Genomic DNA, 13,308 nt, shown 5'->3' with positions numbered 1-13,308 from the left:
AGGAATATACTTATAAAATAATTAAGAAGTGTAAATACGAAATAGTTGTCTAACTATTTCCCAAAAATGTTAAACCTTAAGCCAAGGCACGACCATCCGTCTAATAGGACTATTTCTCGAGACGCACTTCTGTGAGTTCATGTCCCCCTTTTCTCTTAACTGTTTTCAGTTTTATAACTTCGGGGGTGAGATACATGTTACAATTATTTAGAACATTTTTATACATGGTATGGTTAGCTTAAGGAGGGTTGGGACGTTCAGATCATGTGAGTGGTGGGTACAACACTTAAAGCCATTAATCCTCGTTGTTAGGACCGAGGGACACAAGAGTGATAGATCTATTTGGGTGTAGCGAGCCCACACCCGTGAGGCCGGGGAGGCCCATAGAGGTGACTGTGTCTTACAGCCGAGGCTCGGTAAAAATTTGCTACGTTTGAGTTTTCCCGCATCACTTCACACATACCAGTGGCTTTGCAACCCAGTGGTGATCTCTTTTCCTTAATTGCTACATACCAGGAACATTTACACATTGGGACGTACTTTAACGATTTATAAACATACTCACTTTTACATGAACTCGCTCAACTTTTATTGATTTTTCAAACTACATGTATTTCAGGAAATTAAGGGACCTGGCAAGGTATGCTATGTCGTCAAGCTGCGTAGGAGAAATGATGTCATCCGAGTTTAGGGATTGTGACTTTTGCCTGGACGAGTTGCAAGTCTTAAACTGTGTTTTATTCATGTCTTTTAGTCGTGTCGTATGAACAAGATTTTTATTATGTCATGTTGTAATCCGTTGCATGTGTCGACTCTTTAAACAATGTTGTCGTGTTTTACTTTTAAACTTGAATTAATGGATGAACATCATGGTTTTATTTTCATATAGCATTGTTGTGATTATGCTATGGTATTAAGAAGTCACACCAAATAAACCCACGCTTCCGCAAAGCCGGGGTTCGACATTATAAATACATATTAATTGAAAATTTTGAAGTACTAAGGATAATATATAACATATACATCAACAAACCAAATCTTTACTCACTTTGAACTAGTCAATCCCATACTAAACTTCCACAATTCCTTAGCTAACTCTTGATCACTTGCACGCGATGACGGCCTTTTCAAATTACTATCAGAAAAAAACTCACCCGTAATGCCCTTTACCTTCGGGTTTAAAGCTAGATAGCATGTCGTGGCCGCACCCTAACAAAGAGGTGAGAACACCAAAACTAATTAAATAAACGACCATACAGAACTATATCTAATGAATGTATATGCTAAAACAAACTTAAAATACATACCTGTGAAACATTTTTTATAAAGTACCTCAAAAACTTGTTACAGATAACTGTGACAGAAACATATCAACATAAGCATGATCTTTAAAACAAGTTTCTAGTCAACATTTGTACGGTAGTGTTGTAAAAATCGGGATTAATCGATGATGAATCAATAGTTTACCAATTAAATTTCACCTAGTCAACCTAAAACCGGTAATAGATCAGTTAGAGGCACTCATAGACAACAAAAGTTCGGTCAAAATCTTTGAAGTATTCTAAAATTTATACTTATTAATCCTTTCCGATTAATAAGTTAAAAAACATATACATAAAATTTTGTGTGTGTGTTTATTATACACATATATTCCAAAGGGGTGCCCCCACCATCTGACGAGGAACATAGACACTAATAATCACATGAGTAAATTGCCCGGATATTCCGTGTGGTTTGCCAATTTTTCACCTTTAGTCCCCCAACTTTCTAAAATTACATGTATGTTTCCTGTGATTTGATAAGTTGTTACTCGAATTGTCCTTACACTGGATGAACACTAAATTATTTAGTTAAGTGTGTATAAAATTACAAAAAATGCTTATTAGTAAATATAAATATAAAATTAAAACACTAAAGAAGAAATTTATTTAAACTCAAGTGGGCCACCTACCCTCACCGCTTCTTCATTCCAAAATCACCACCTGCAACCATATATTGCCACACCCTCCAACATAACTACAACCTGCAATCACTTTTTTAAGTCCAATATTTTTGTAGAGATATGAAATTTGGCCAAACACCACCATTGCCACCATCGCCGACCACTACGCCCTCGTTTCTACCATTGTACAACTTAACATAATCACCACCCTCTTCAACCACCATCAATTAAACACCACCATAGACCATGAGGATCGCCTGACCACCATCTGTTTCAAGACTTTCAACTACATCCTTATCGTCGCCAATCACCACCATCTCCCCCTTCCCCTAATTTGAAGCCCTAACCAACAACAACCACCATACCTGACACAATCACCACCATCTGCAACCGTCACAACCACCAGACCACCTCATCTTTACTTTCGCATCAACATCGATTACCCACCACCTCTTTCTGCCCTACGTTCAACTCCCACCAACAAGATCGACTTGTCACACCCTCTAATTCAACCTTGTAGGTTTAGCTTGATTTGGCATACGCTGGGTGGTCCAATGGCGATGAGAAGGGATATTATCGGCGACGGTGATGTGTGGTGGGTGAGAATCAAATACTGGTTACCGATGACGGTTAGGTATGTGGTTTTAGTTTAGGCGGATGGGGATGGGTGTCAAGGTTTGTACATGGATTAGAGGGTAGGGGCGCCCATCACTCACCACACACTCATCATCACAACATCCAATCAATTTCCGCCATGTCATCGAACATTATTCCATCACTAGTGATGGATTTTAGTGGAAATGTCCATCACTAGTGATGGTTTCAATTCTTTTTCTGCTTTTAATTCTTTCTCCACACGTGCTCATCATCACGCTAAATTTTCACCACGCGTCAAAGTTGACATCGGCGGCAGTGTTTCACGTCGGTCCTCGCGTCAAAGTTGGGCTACAACGGGGCGCCTCGTCCCCCCTTACAGTGGCATCAATGGTGGTGGTTTTGTCGGATTGTGGTGTTGCCCATGAGAAAATGGGGGGGGGGGGGAGACGTGGGGAGGGGGCTAGGGTTGGTGTACTTTAAGTTTTGTTAGTAAAATATGGGTCCCACTATTTTTATATTCAATTTATTTTTTTAATTTTTTTATAATATAAAGGGTAATTTTATCATTTCACACCTATTTAACTGAAAAACTTAACAAAAGTTAATGCTATGGACCATAGTTGTTACCCACTTAAAAACCATAGGGACAATACCTGTAATTCTTGAAAGATGAGGACTAAAGACAAAAATCAAGAAAACCATAAGGAGGATATGAGCAATTTACAATAGTCATTTAACATCTTATTTTTTTTAAATAAAAAAAATATAACAAAACCGTACTTCAATTAAAAAAACAAATGATTGCTTTTAGGTGTAATTTTTTTATGAAACTATTAAGACAAGAAAAATCTATGGCTATTATAAATAGTGGATGAGAGTTGGTTTAATAGTCAACAACAGTTTTAAAAGACCTATGCCATATGTTCAAAAGTTGTAATTACCTTAAGTATTAAATCTATGTAAGATTATATATATATATATATATATATAGGGTCAGGATTTAGAGAAAACGGTTGAAAGTGTGAGAACGGTGAGAACGTTTATGGGTCGTCCAATCAAAACAATCCATGGACTAGATTGCGCGGCGGCGTTTTCGTAAATAACATCAATTTTATTATGTGGGACGCGCTTCATTAAGGGTAAATGGTCTTTTACCGCTCAAATTCAAAACACCATCAAATGATAACACGCCATTCAAAAATAAATAAAACGCCATTAAAAACAAAACGCCAAAATGGTGATTAAACGCGTTGGATATTGCAGGAAGAGGAAACAACACAGTAACTGAATTTCAGTTATTAACATTTATTAGAAGAAATTCCCTCCTAAATTACACGCCAAAAACTTCATTATATAAACGACGTAAAACATCCCTTCCATAATCACTTCAATCTATCCATTTCCGCAAAAAACATCTTTAACAAAAAACGCCAACTTAACCAAAACACCAAAAATGGCAACAATCGTTTGTTGGAGATACACTCTTGCAATCAGGCGATTCGTCCTGCGTTTTGACAATAGAAGGAGGGTGTATGTTAGGACGATCAAGGCTATTTTGAAGATGGAAGAAGAGGTACATAGGGGTATCTTATCCCTTGGCATCGCTCTGGACACCGAATGCCATGAAACACATATGCTTATGAAAGCATTAACAAGGAAATTTGGGCCAATCAAAGCAGATGTAAAGCCGGACCCTGCCATGACATCATGGCATTTTGATGATGAAACAGACATGGTGACTGTTATATATATGACAACGGAGAGCAGGAAGTCTACTTGCTTGAAAACATCATGACAAAGTAGGGGCTTGGTTTCATGGAAGAATTGCATAACGCCACTTGTTTGAACACAGAAATGAACTCAAAATTGGAGTTAATGCAAAACATGTTCAAGTGGAGGCTTCAGAATCTTCAGGAACTAGAAGCCAATGAAGGTGAAGGTGATGACATGGATGAGATCCAGATGAAGACTCCGAGGAAGAAGATGACGCAAGTGATGAATACTTTTCGGATAAAGTACCTTCTGACGAAGGGTTTTAATATTTTATTTTCTCCGTTATTGTATTTTGTCATCTTGGTCTGCATAATGCCATTTAAAAAAAACGCCAAACTTAGAAGATGGGACGTCTATCACCTATACACTGATAAAGCTGATCAAAACAGTAAATACAAAAACAGTAACTGAAAAGACAGTTACTTTATTACTATCATTTATTACAATAAAAATATCCCGCCTAAACTACGCGCCAAAAAACTCCTATAAGAGAGAGGTCTATACACAATGAATTGATCACACCCAGAAAAACAAACGCCAAATCCTCTTGAAACCACTCACTTTGAAACGCCAAAAAATGTTGGTTAAAATAACCACAGATGGCAAAGCTTTCACTGAATGGATTCTTCTCCTGAGGGGGTTATCTCAATAATATTTTGCTGAACGAGATGGACAAATATTCAAGAAAAAGAGACTGATGACAGTGATATGCCATCATGTGAGCTTTATTCTTGATGAATATCGGCATGGAATAAAGGGATCAACACAAGTGTAAAATGCTATTTTGGACTCAATTATTATAAATAGCATTAAGCAAGAGTTGATCTTCAATGACATGCCACCAAACAAGAACATCACACCAAAAAACAGGATGCCACTAAACAGCTTCGTCTGAAAAAGACGGGTTCATGTAGGAAAGTTGGCATCTAGCTAAGGTATTCAAAAAAGGTTCAAAACGCCAAAATAAATCAAGAAGAGATTGATTATATATACTGACCCACCTTGTCAAATGTATTAAACGCCAAAAAATTCACTAAACGCCAAAAAAACATTTGGTCTTATTGTAATCTTATGAAAATATTTATGACTCGTGGTGAATTATTAAACAAAACGCCACAAAAGGCCAAAAAAATTACCAGAAAACGCTATAACGCCAAAAAATTATCTATGTGACATAAAAACAATTAATTCAACGCCAAAAAGTTTAATAAATACAATTAACGCCAGAAAAATCTTAGACACCAGAAAATGTTATAGCGCGTTGGGAAAATAAAAGAAGATTGAAAAGACAAAAAACCCCTCGGACCCTGATCATGTCCCGCGCCACGCGTTTGGCCAGAATGCGTTCTCACCGTTCTCGCATTTTTGGGCGTTTTCTCCTGATCCCGTTTCGATATATATATATATATATATATATGTATGTTTGAAAGATTAACTGTAAATTTCCAATCCGATTTATCATGATTAACCAATAGTCCATACCTAACTAGCGTCTAATGATTTTTACAACCATACACGTACCCATGAATATGTTGTGGCCACGAAAAATATTAGTGTTGATGAATCCAGGATGCAATGAATTTGCGGTGATGTTGACCCCCTCCTCCTAACGATCAAGGTGGGTCAGTATATATAATCAATCTCTCATCCAGTCTAACACTAGTTAAAGAAATCAAAATGACTAAAAGCACCTTCAAATGCCTTGCTAGCTCGTTAGCATGAAGTATATTCGCCAATTTTGATAGTCCATAAGCATATATATGATTGTACCTGCATGTATAATGCATGCGTTGTCATGCATATAAAACCGGTAACTCGATTTGTTTTGCAAAAAGGTTGTTTCGTATGGAGAACGATTTTGTGTTTTGTTAACCTTGATTCATTATTTATATGATTAGATAAAGTTCCACTGTATGTCAAACGATGTCCTTCAGATGATACGTTTATTATTCGTCCTTCTATGTTTTGGTCATATGCAGTTGTCTTCATCGTCTCTAGTAACAGATTCGTCAAAAGAAAATGACCTGGAAACCGAAGAATTGATGCTTTTAATTAGGGTTTCTCAATTGTTGTTTCTAGTAACAAATACATGATCAAACTTGTTGCCAAAGTACGTTGTACCTTTAGTAACAGGACTGATACTTAGGAGTTCTTTGGAACTTCATGTACTTCTAGTCAGTGTCTTTACGACAAGATGTTTTTTAGAGTTAACGGGTGTGACAAGCGAACTTGGTAGGTTCTCTTGGGAAACAAGCGAACTCCACATAATTTTTTTAGATCACAAGTTCATAACTGTAATCCAGAAAGACTTTCTATGAAGTTCACTTGCCACCTCAGTGAATTTGCTGAGTTCACTTACCACACCAACAAACTCTATAAACATTTTGCCTCGAGTTTGCTCATAGGGGTTAAATGCACAGTTGCTCAAGTTCTTTAGGGACCCAAGGCTTGTATTTATTAAAGTTAGGGTCTTTTTTTGTAAAAAAATGTATTTTGCTCTCAATTTTGTTATTCCCATATCATCTATCTACGCATAGTTCTAGACCAAAAGCTCTACCATCAACAATTTCAAAGCCCAAATTAGTAACACATATTTTTCTTTTAGAATTTTAAGACTCACTTCACCTTACACCACCACCTGGTAAGTGAATGACTTACAAATACAAAAAACCTACTTTCCTATGAGTTTGCCCACAGAAGTACATGTTTTGTTCCTAAACAACCTACTTTCAAAGAAACTTCATTCATGACAAAAGTGAAACACACCTAAATGATTAGTCGCAAAATGGAGTTCGATATTCTCCTTCGAAAGCTTGAATTGTGGAGACAAAACACCTGCATTATTACTTGCAATAAAAAAAGACCCCACAATTATGAACTCGATATTTAACCTGCTTGACCAATCCACAGCTTATGTAAGGTATGGTATCTTACACTAGAACATGTAGGGGAAGGCCCGACGACCGGTATTTGGCTGCAAAGTCCCGCACGGATGCCATAGTGCTGAGATCTAACTCCATTACATCGACTTTAGCATCTGGTATGTCTTTAAGTATAGTTTCTTTAACTTGTATCGCTTTTTCTGTATTTCTTACTGCCATAATAACATGTACTCTGCTTAAGGCAAGCACCCGTGTTGTCTCAGACCCGATACCACTTGTAGCTCCTAATCGTGTGCATACACATACATTAAGGGTCAACTTACGATGATGAGGATTTAGTTAATAGCCAAACCAAAAATTCTATAAAAACTTAGGAAATTTATAAATTGCATAGAAGTTTTAATTTGTGATTTTATTTGAAAAGGAAAAAAGTTTAAATGACCTAGAGACATGTGCTAGCATCAATTTGTCATGAATTAAGTTGAAGTGTTATATTTGGGTTTTGTATACATTGTGTTATTTCTTCTGATTATTGTGTTTTTCAACTGGGTGAGTTTTCTATACATTGTGTTATAGGTTCTGATCATTGTGTTTAGTCCTCTATTCGTTGTGTTTTTAGTCTGTTGTCCATTGTGTTTAGTTAGTTATTTATTGTGTCTTTTATCTGCTGTCATCAATTGTGTGTTTAGTCTACTTTCCATTGTGTTTTTAGTTTCACACTCGTTGTGTTTTACATTAGGGATGAGCAAATGGTACTGGGTACTGGTACCGAATTTACCGAACCGGATACATTTCGGTACCAATTCGGTACCGACTTTTGACATTTTCGATACCGGTTCGGTACAAGTCCGGTACGGTACCGGTATTTACCGGTTTGTATACTAAAATACCGGTACTGAACCGTACCGTACCTGGTATATTCAGTACCGGTACTAGTACCCACTTTTGAGGATTTTCGGTAGCAGTACCGGTACCTGTTCGGCACCGAATGGGTACCATGCTCATCCCTATTTATGTTATGTCCATTGTGTTTTAGTCTGTTTTCCATTGTGTCTTTTATCCGTTGTCATCGATTGTGTTTTTGGTCTACTTTTCTATTGTGTCTTTTACGTTATGTCCATTGTGTAATACGCAGCTGGGTTTTTGATTTTTTTTTTTTGAAAAGTATAACAATAAGGTACTCATATTAAAGATAAAAAGACGCTTGATTTTATGGTACAATTTTTTTTCAAAAACAAATGACGTATAAAAAAATTACGGACGTTTAAAACACTGGAGAAGTAGCATGTGACTTGCATGTGGATGTTTGTAGGCATGTGACTTGCATGTGTTTTAATCTAGGACAAAATTACCCTTTCTACTTGATTTCTTTTTCGTTTTTTTTAATGACAAATTTGGATCACTGACGGACCACTGGAGTATCATCGTGCCACCAGCAGAACCATCCGATCATATCCATCTCCACTAGGCGTAATGCCTATACACTAATTCAGGAAGAAAACCCAATAAATATAGTAAAACCCCCTTTGTAGGAATCGAACCCAGGATCTATTGGTCTCAAAGCTTTATCACACCCCTAAGATGCCGCTAGGCTATAAAACCGCCTTTCCACTTGATTTCTACTTACACACTTGTCACTGAATCCATTAAACATCAACTAGTTGACATATGAACTAGTAAAACCCTCGAGATTTAAACAAGTGATCCCACTTTCGTATCTTTAACAACTCTAAGAAAACATCAACTTTTAATTAACCTTAAGTTCTACCCGCCCAGTAAACCTGTTAGACTATTAGATAAGTGACAAAGTATATATAGAAATTAAATGTATGATTTGATGTTATATATAAACATCTTTTATGTAACCCTGATGATATCATCAAAGTATAACAGAACCCGCCTATCCAATCCGACCCAAAGAAAAGTTTGTAAATTAATCTGGTCCACCAAATATATTTGTACCTAGGGCTGGGCAATGGTTCAGAACCGGACCGAACCGAACCGAACCAGAACCGAACCGGAACTGTTAATTGCTAAATTTAAGAACCGGAACCGAACCGTATTATAACGGTTCCGGTTCAGTTCCGAGCCGGTTAAACGGTTCTCGTGTAAACGGTTCTCGCGGGAACCGGTTGACACTTTAATCCTAAAATTAACAGTTCAATAAAAACGAATCAAACCATTTAAAACATTAACTAAGAGTTGCAACATTCAAAGTTCAAACCAACCAAAATAAAAGTAGCGAAGCAACAGTAAAATATTTCAAGCCATAAAACAAACTCTAAATAAAACTATTACAACTATCGTGTTAACAATTAAAACAAACATCTTCAAACTTCATTCGATCTTGAATTAGCTTCTTTTCAAAAGTAGCCATGTGCTACACGTGATTAACAAAATCAGTTGATCAAAATATACGAATAGCCAATAACTTTCACCAATTTCTTAACAGGAATATTAAACGACTAAAAAATGTTAAATGTTTAGAAACTATTTGGTTCACGTGAATAGATTGATCAGTAATACATCTACTGTATTTTACCAAGCGATACACTATTTGTATACACATTTACAATTCGATCAACAATGATTTGATTATTTTTGTTCAATTTTTATTTTCACATACAGAAAACTATATGTATCAGAAAGAAAACATCTAGAAAGAAAATATATGCAATCATAAAAAAGGGTCATGTAGAATAGCGTACCTGTATTTGCAGGGTGTTGATGGAGATAAACTTGTATGATAGCAATTAGGGTTAGAGTTGAGAGATGGAGAAGAATTAGAAAATGAAAGATGAGATCGTGGAATGGATATAAGAGGAGGGAATAAGAATTGGGATGGTCGTATGATGTTGAAAAGCCCATTAATAAAATAGGATTTTAAATATTTATAATCTCAACTGGTTCTAGCGGTTCTTTAACCAGAACTGTGGTTTTAACCAGAACCGAACCGGGAGCCGTTTTTACCCAAATTCAAGAACCGGAACCGGACCCTATATACAAAAATACGGTTTGGATCTAGCGGTTCCGGTTCGGTTCCCCAGTTCTGACGGTTCTGAACCGTATACTGCTCAGCCCTATTTGTACCTTATCTTCAACTAAAACTATAAATTAATAATTAATAATATAAATAGTTAATGTATAATTTAATTATCATCTAATATTAATAAAAGAATCAAGTTAATGCCACATGGCATTCTTTCTTTAGGTTTATCTTAGAAAATACCATGTGGCATTCTCTCCTACTCCTCTTATGCGTTGCAGCGGTTATTATAAAATTATATCATTGTCAGCGACCACCAACACCGGAAAAGCTCGTAAAAGCAAAATAAATAAAAACGGGAAAAAAATAATATCGAGCGAAAAGTAGACATAAAATCTTTGAATCATGCATGCTCGTTGCCGAGAAATTAAACTGAAACGTAAAACATAGAAAAAAATAATTAAGTCCATCCAGGAACCGCGTGTTGGATGAACTTGTCAAACACAGAAAAATAGATGTGACGCGACGGGTCAGTCAAAGGGAAAAAAAATATACGAAAAAATGTTGAACCCCACACGCACGTTGCGATGCGTTAACTTACAAAATTTAGAACGAAACGAAAAAAACTTGGGAAATATGAAAACTATGGTGGACCAAAATTGAAAATAAAAAAGAGTTGGGATTAAATTGAAAAAGATGAAAAAGTTTGGGTTAAAAGTAAAAAACAAATGGTCTAAATTGCAAAATTGAAGTTATTTATTAATTTTAGATAAAGATAAGGATAAAAAGAAGTGATATGTATATATTGGTTATTAATTAATATTAAAAGAAATTTATTAAACAAATATATATAAAATTTATAAGTTTGAAGGAGAGAATGCCATGTGTCATTATTTGGAGTCTTTTATTATAAGTTTGAAGGAGAGAATGCCATGTGTCATTATTTGGAGTCTTTTATTATAAGTTTGATTTATTATATCATATTAAAGATATACAATTTATTAATTTATACACAACAACAAATAAATACATATTATTATTATATCATATTAATATATCCACTTTATTAATCTATACATAACTATAGATAAATACGTAATACATTAACATATTTATCTTATATCATTGTAATGTATAATTTAATTATCATATTATTATAAAAACTTGGAAGAAAAGAAAATTTCATCTTTGAGGTGTTAAAGAATAACCTAGTAAACGTTGCAGGCAAAAATTTCATCTTTAAGCTCATGAGTTCAACTGATCTTCTATACAGGTAAAGCTTTCAACTTCTTTTTATTTACTAACAAGAATTTATATAAACACCTTCAAGAAAGCTAATCATACCAGTAACAATGGCGGTGAGACCAGATCCATTGATTCCTTCATTAACTTCTTCAGCTGTTGAAGATGCTGAAAATCCAGATGAACCTTTTCTTCCAAAGATCCACATACTTTTAAATCATATGATGAAGTTGTTTATATCATCAATAACTTGTTCTTAGCTTATTGATAAACAAGGAGGTTGTAACACTAATTGTCTAAGAATGTCAACGCAATAATACCGACTACACCTTCCAACCATATATTTCTTTATAGTTTTATCTTAATATTATATATAATACTAGGTTAGAACCCCGTTTATTACATGTGTTGAATAAATGTAATTTTATATATTAAATAATAAAAAAGTTATATCTTTATGAACTCTGTATATTGTACGGGTTAAATAAATTTAATTTTATATATCAAATAATAAAAAAGTTATATCTTTAAAAACCATGTGTATTACACAGATTAAATAAATGTAATTTTGTATACTAAATACTAAAAACGTCGTATATTTAAAAAACCCGTGTATAATCGGGTTGAATAAATCTACCAAATAATAAAAAATTACATCCTTAAAAGCCTCGTATATTACACATGTTGAATAGATCTAAAAAAGAGTTATATCTTTAAAAACTAAATGTATTACACAGATTAAATAAATGTAATTTTGTATATTAAATACTAAAAACGTCGTATCTTTAAAAAACCCGTGTATAGTCGGGTTGAAAAATCTACCAAATAACAAAAAAATTATATCCTTAAAAACCTCGCGTTTTACACAAGTTGAATAAACATAATTTTGTATACCAAATAATAAAAAAGTTATATTTTTAATAAATTAGGATAACATTTAATATTAATTTATTATTTATATATTTAACATAAGATAAGTAGATAAGAGAGATATTTATTTTAAAAATATATTAAATTAACAATTTATATTTGAGGGTAATATTTTATTAAAGTATGATAAGATTTAACATTAATTTATTATTTATTAATTTAGATAAATATAGATTTGAGGATACCTCAAATGAATGACACGTGTCCAAAAATTGGTTTATTTTATTATAGTAGTTAGATTACTTCTTACTTGCATTATTACAATAGTTGGCTACAAAATCTATTTTTCCTACAAAGTCATATAACACCACAATTTTAGCCATAAAACACACTCAAAACCCACAAATAACATAGTGAAGATTACTAATAGGAGTTAGTACGTGTAGGTCGTCACGCAGCATGTTGATTTGGGGCCGACTACTTCGAGACGCACTTCTGTGAGTTCATGTCCCCCTTTTCTCTTTACTGTTTTCAGTTTTATACTTCGGGGGTGAAATACATGCGACAACTATTACAAACATTTATTACATGGTATGGTTAGCGTTGGGAGGGTTTATACTACTAGATCATGTGAGGGGTGGGTACAACACTCGAGGCCATTAATCCTCTTTGTTAGGACCGAGGGACACAAGAGTGATAGATCTATTTGGGTGTAGCGAGCCCACACCCGTGAGGCTGGGGAGGCCCATAGAGGTGACTGTGTCTTACAGCCGAAAGCCCGGTACAAATTTGCTAGGTTTGAGTTTCCCTGCACTTTCTCACACATACCAGTGGCTTTGCAACCCATTGGTGATCTCTTTTTCCTTATTGCTACATACCAGGGACTTTTATACATACTTTAAAGGTTTATTCATACTCACTTTTACATGAACTCGCTCAACTTTTTGTTGATTTTTTTAAATTACATGTATTTCAGGAAATTAGGGATCTGGCAAGGTATGCTATGTCGTCAAGCT

At 34.8% G+C, this 13,308-nt stretch overlaps 1 protein-coding gene and 1 long non-coding RNA gene across 2 annotated transcripts; both read right to left on the bottom strand.

Moving 5' to 3' along the window:
* Positions 1 to 966: 966 nt before the first annotated feature.
* Positions 967 to 11,738, bottom strand: LOC110897884 (short-chain dehydrogenase TIC 32, chloroplastic). The gene is made up of 8 exons (XM_022144617.2): positions 11,525 to 11,738; positions 7,247 to 7,478; positions 7,079 to 7,158; positions 6,186 to 6,336; positions 6,004 to 6,082; positions 5,834 to 5,918; positions 1,308 to 1,354; positions 967 to 1,209 (listed from the first exon to the last, which is right to left on the bottom strand). The coding sequence occupies exons 1-8, from the start codon at positions 11,628 to 11,630 to the stop codon at positions 1,045 to 1,047; spliced, it is 945 nt and encodes a 314-aa protein (XP_022000309.1). The 5' UTR covers positions 11,631 to 11,738; the 3' UTR covers positions 967 to 1,044.
* On the bottom strand, positions 9,377 to 10,844 carry LOC118485438. Its single transcript, XR_004876111.1, has 2 exons — positions 9,903 to 10,844; positions 9,377 to 9,574 (listed from the first exon to the last, which is right to left on the bottom strand). It is a non-coding gene; the product is annotated as an uncharacterized LOC118485438 (long non-coding RNA).
* Positions 11,739 to 13,308: the final 1,570 nt, after the last annotated feature.

Source organism: Helianthus annuus, chromosome 13 (genome assembly GCF_002127325.2).
Source record: "Helianthus annuus cultivar XRQ/B chromosome 13, HanXRQr2.0-SUNRISE, whole genome shotgun sequence".
Classification (NCBI taxonomy): Eukaryota; Viridiplantae; Streptophyta; class Magnoliopsida; order Asterales; family Asteraceae; genus Helianthus; species Helianthus annuus.
Note: the sequence above shows the minus strand (reverse complement) of the source record. Positions and strands in the feature narration are given on the sequence as shown.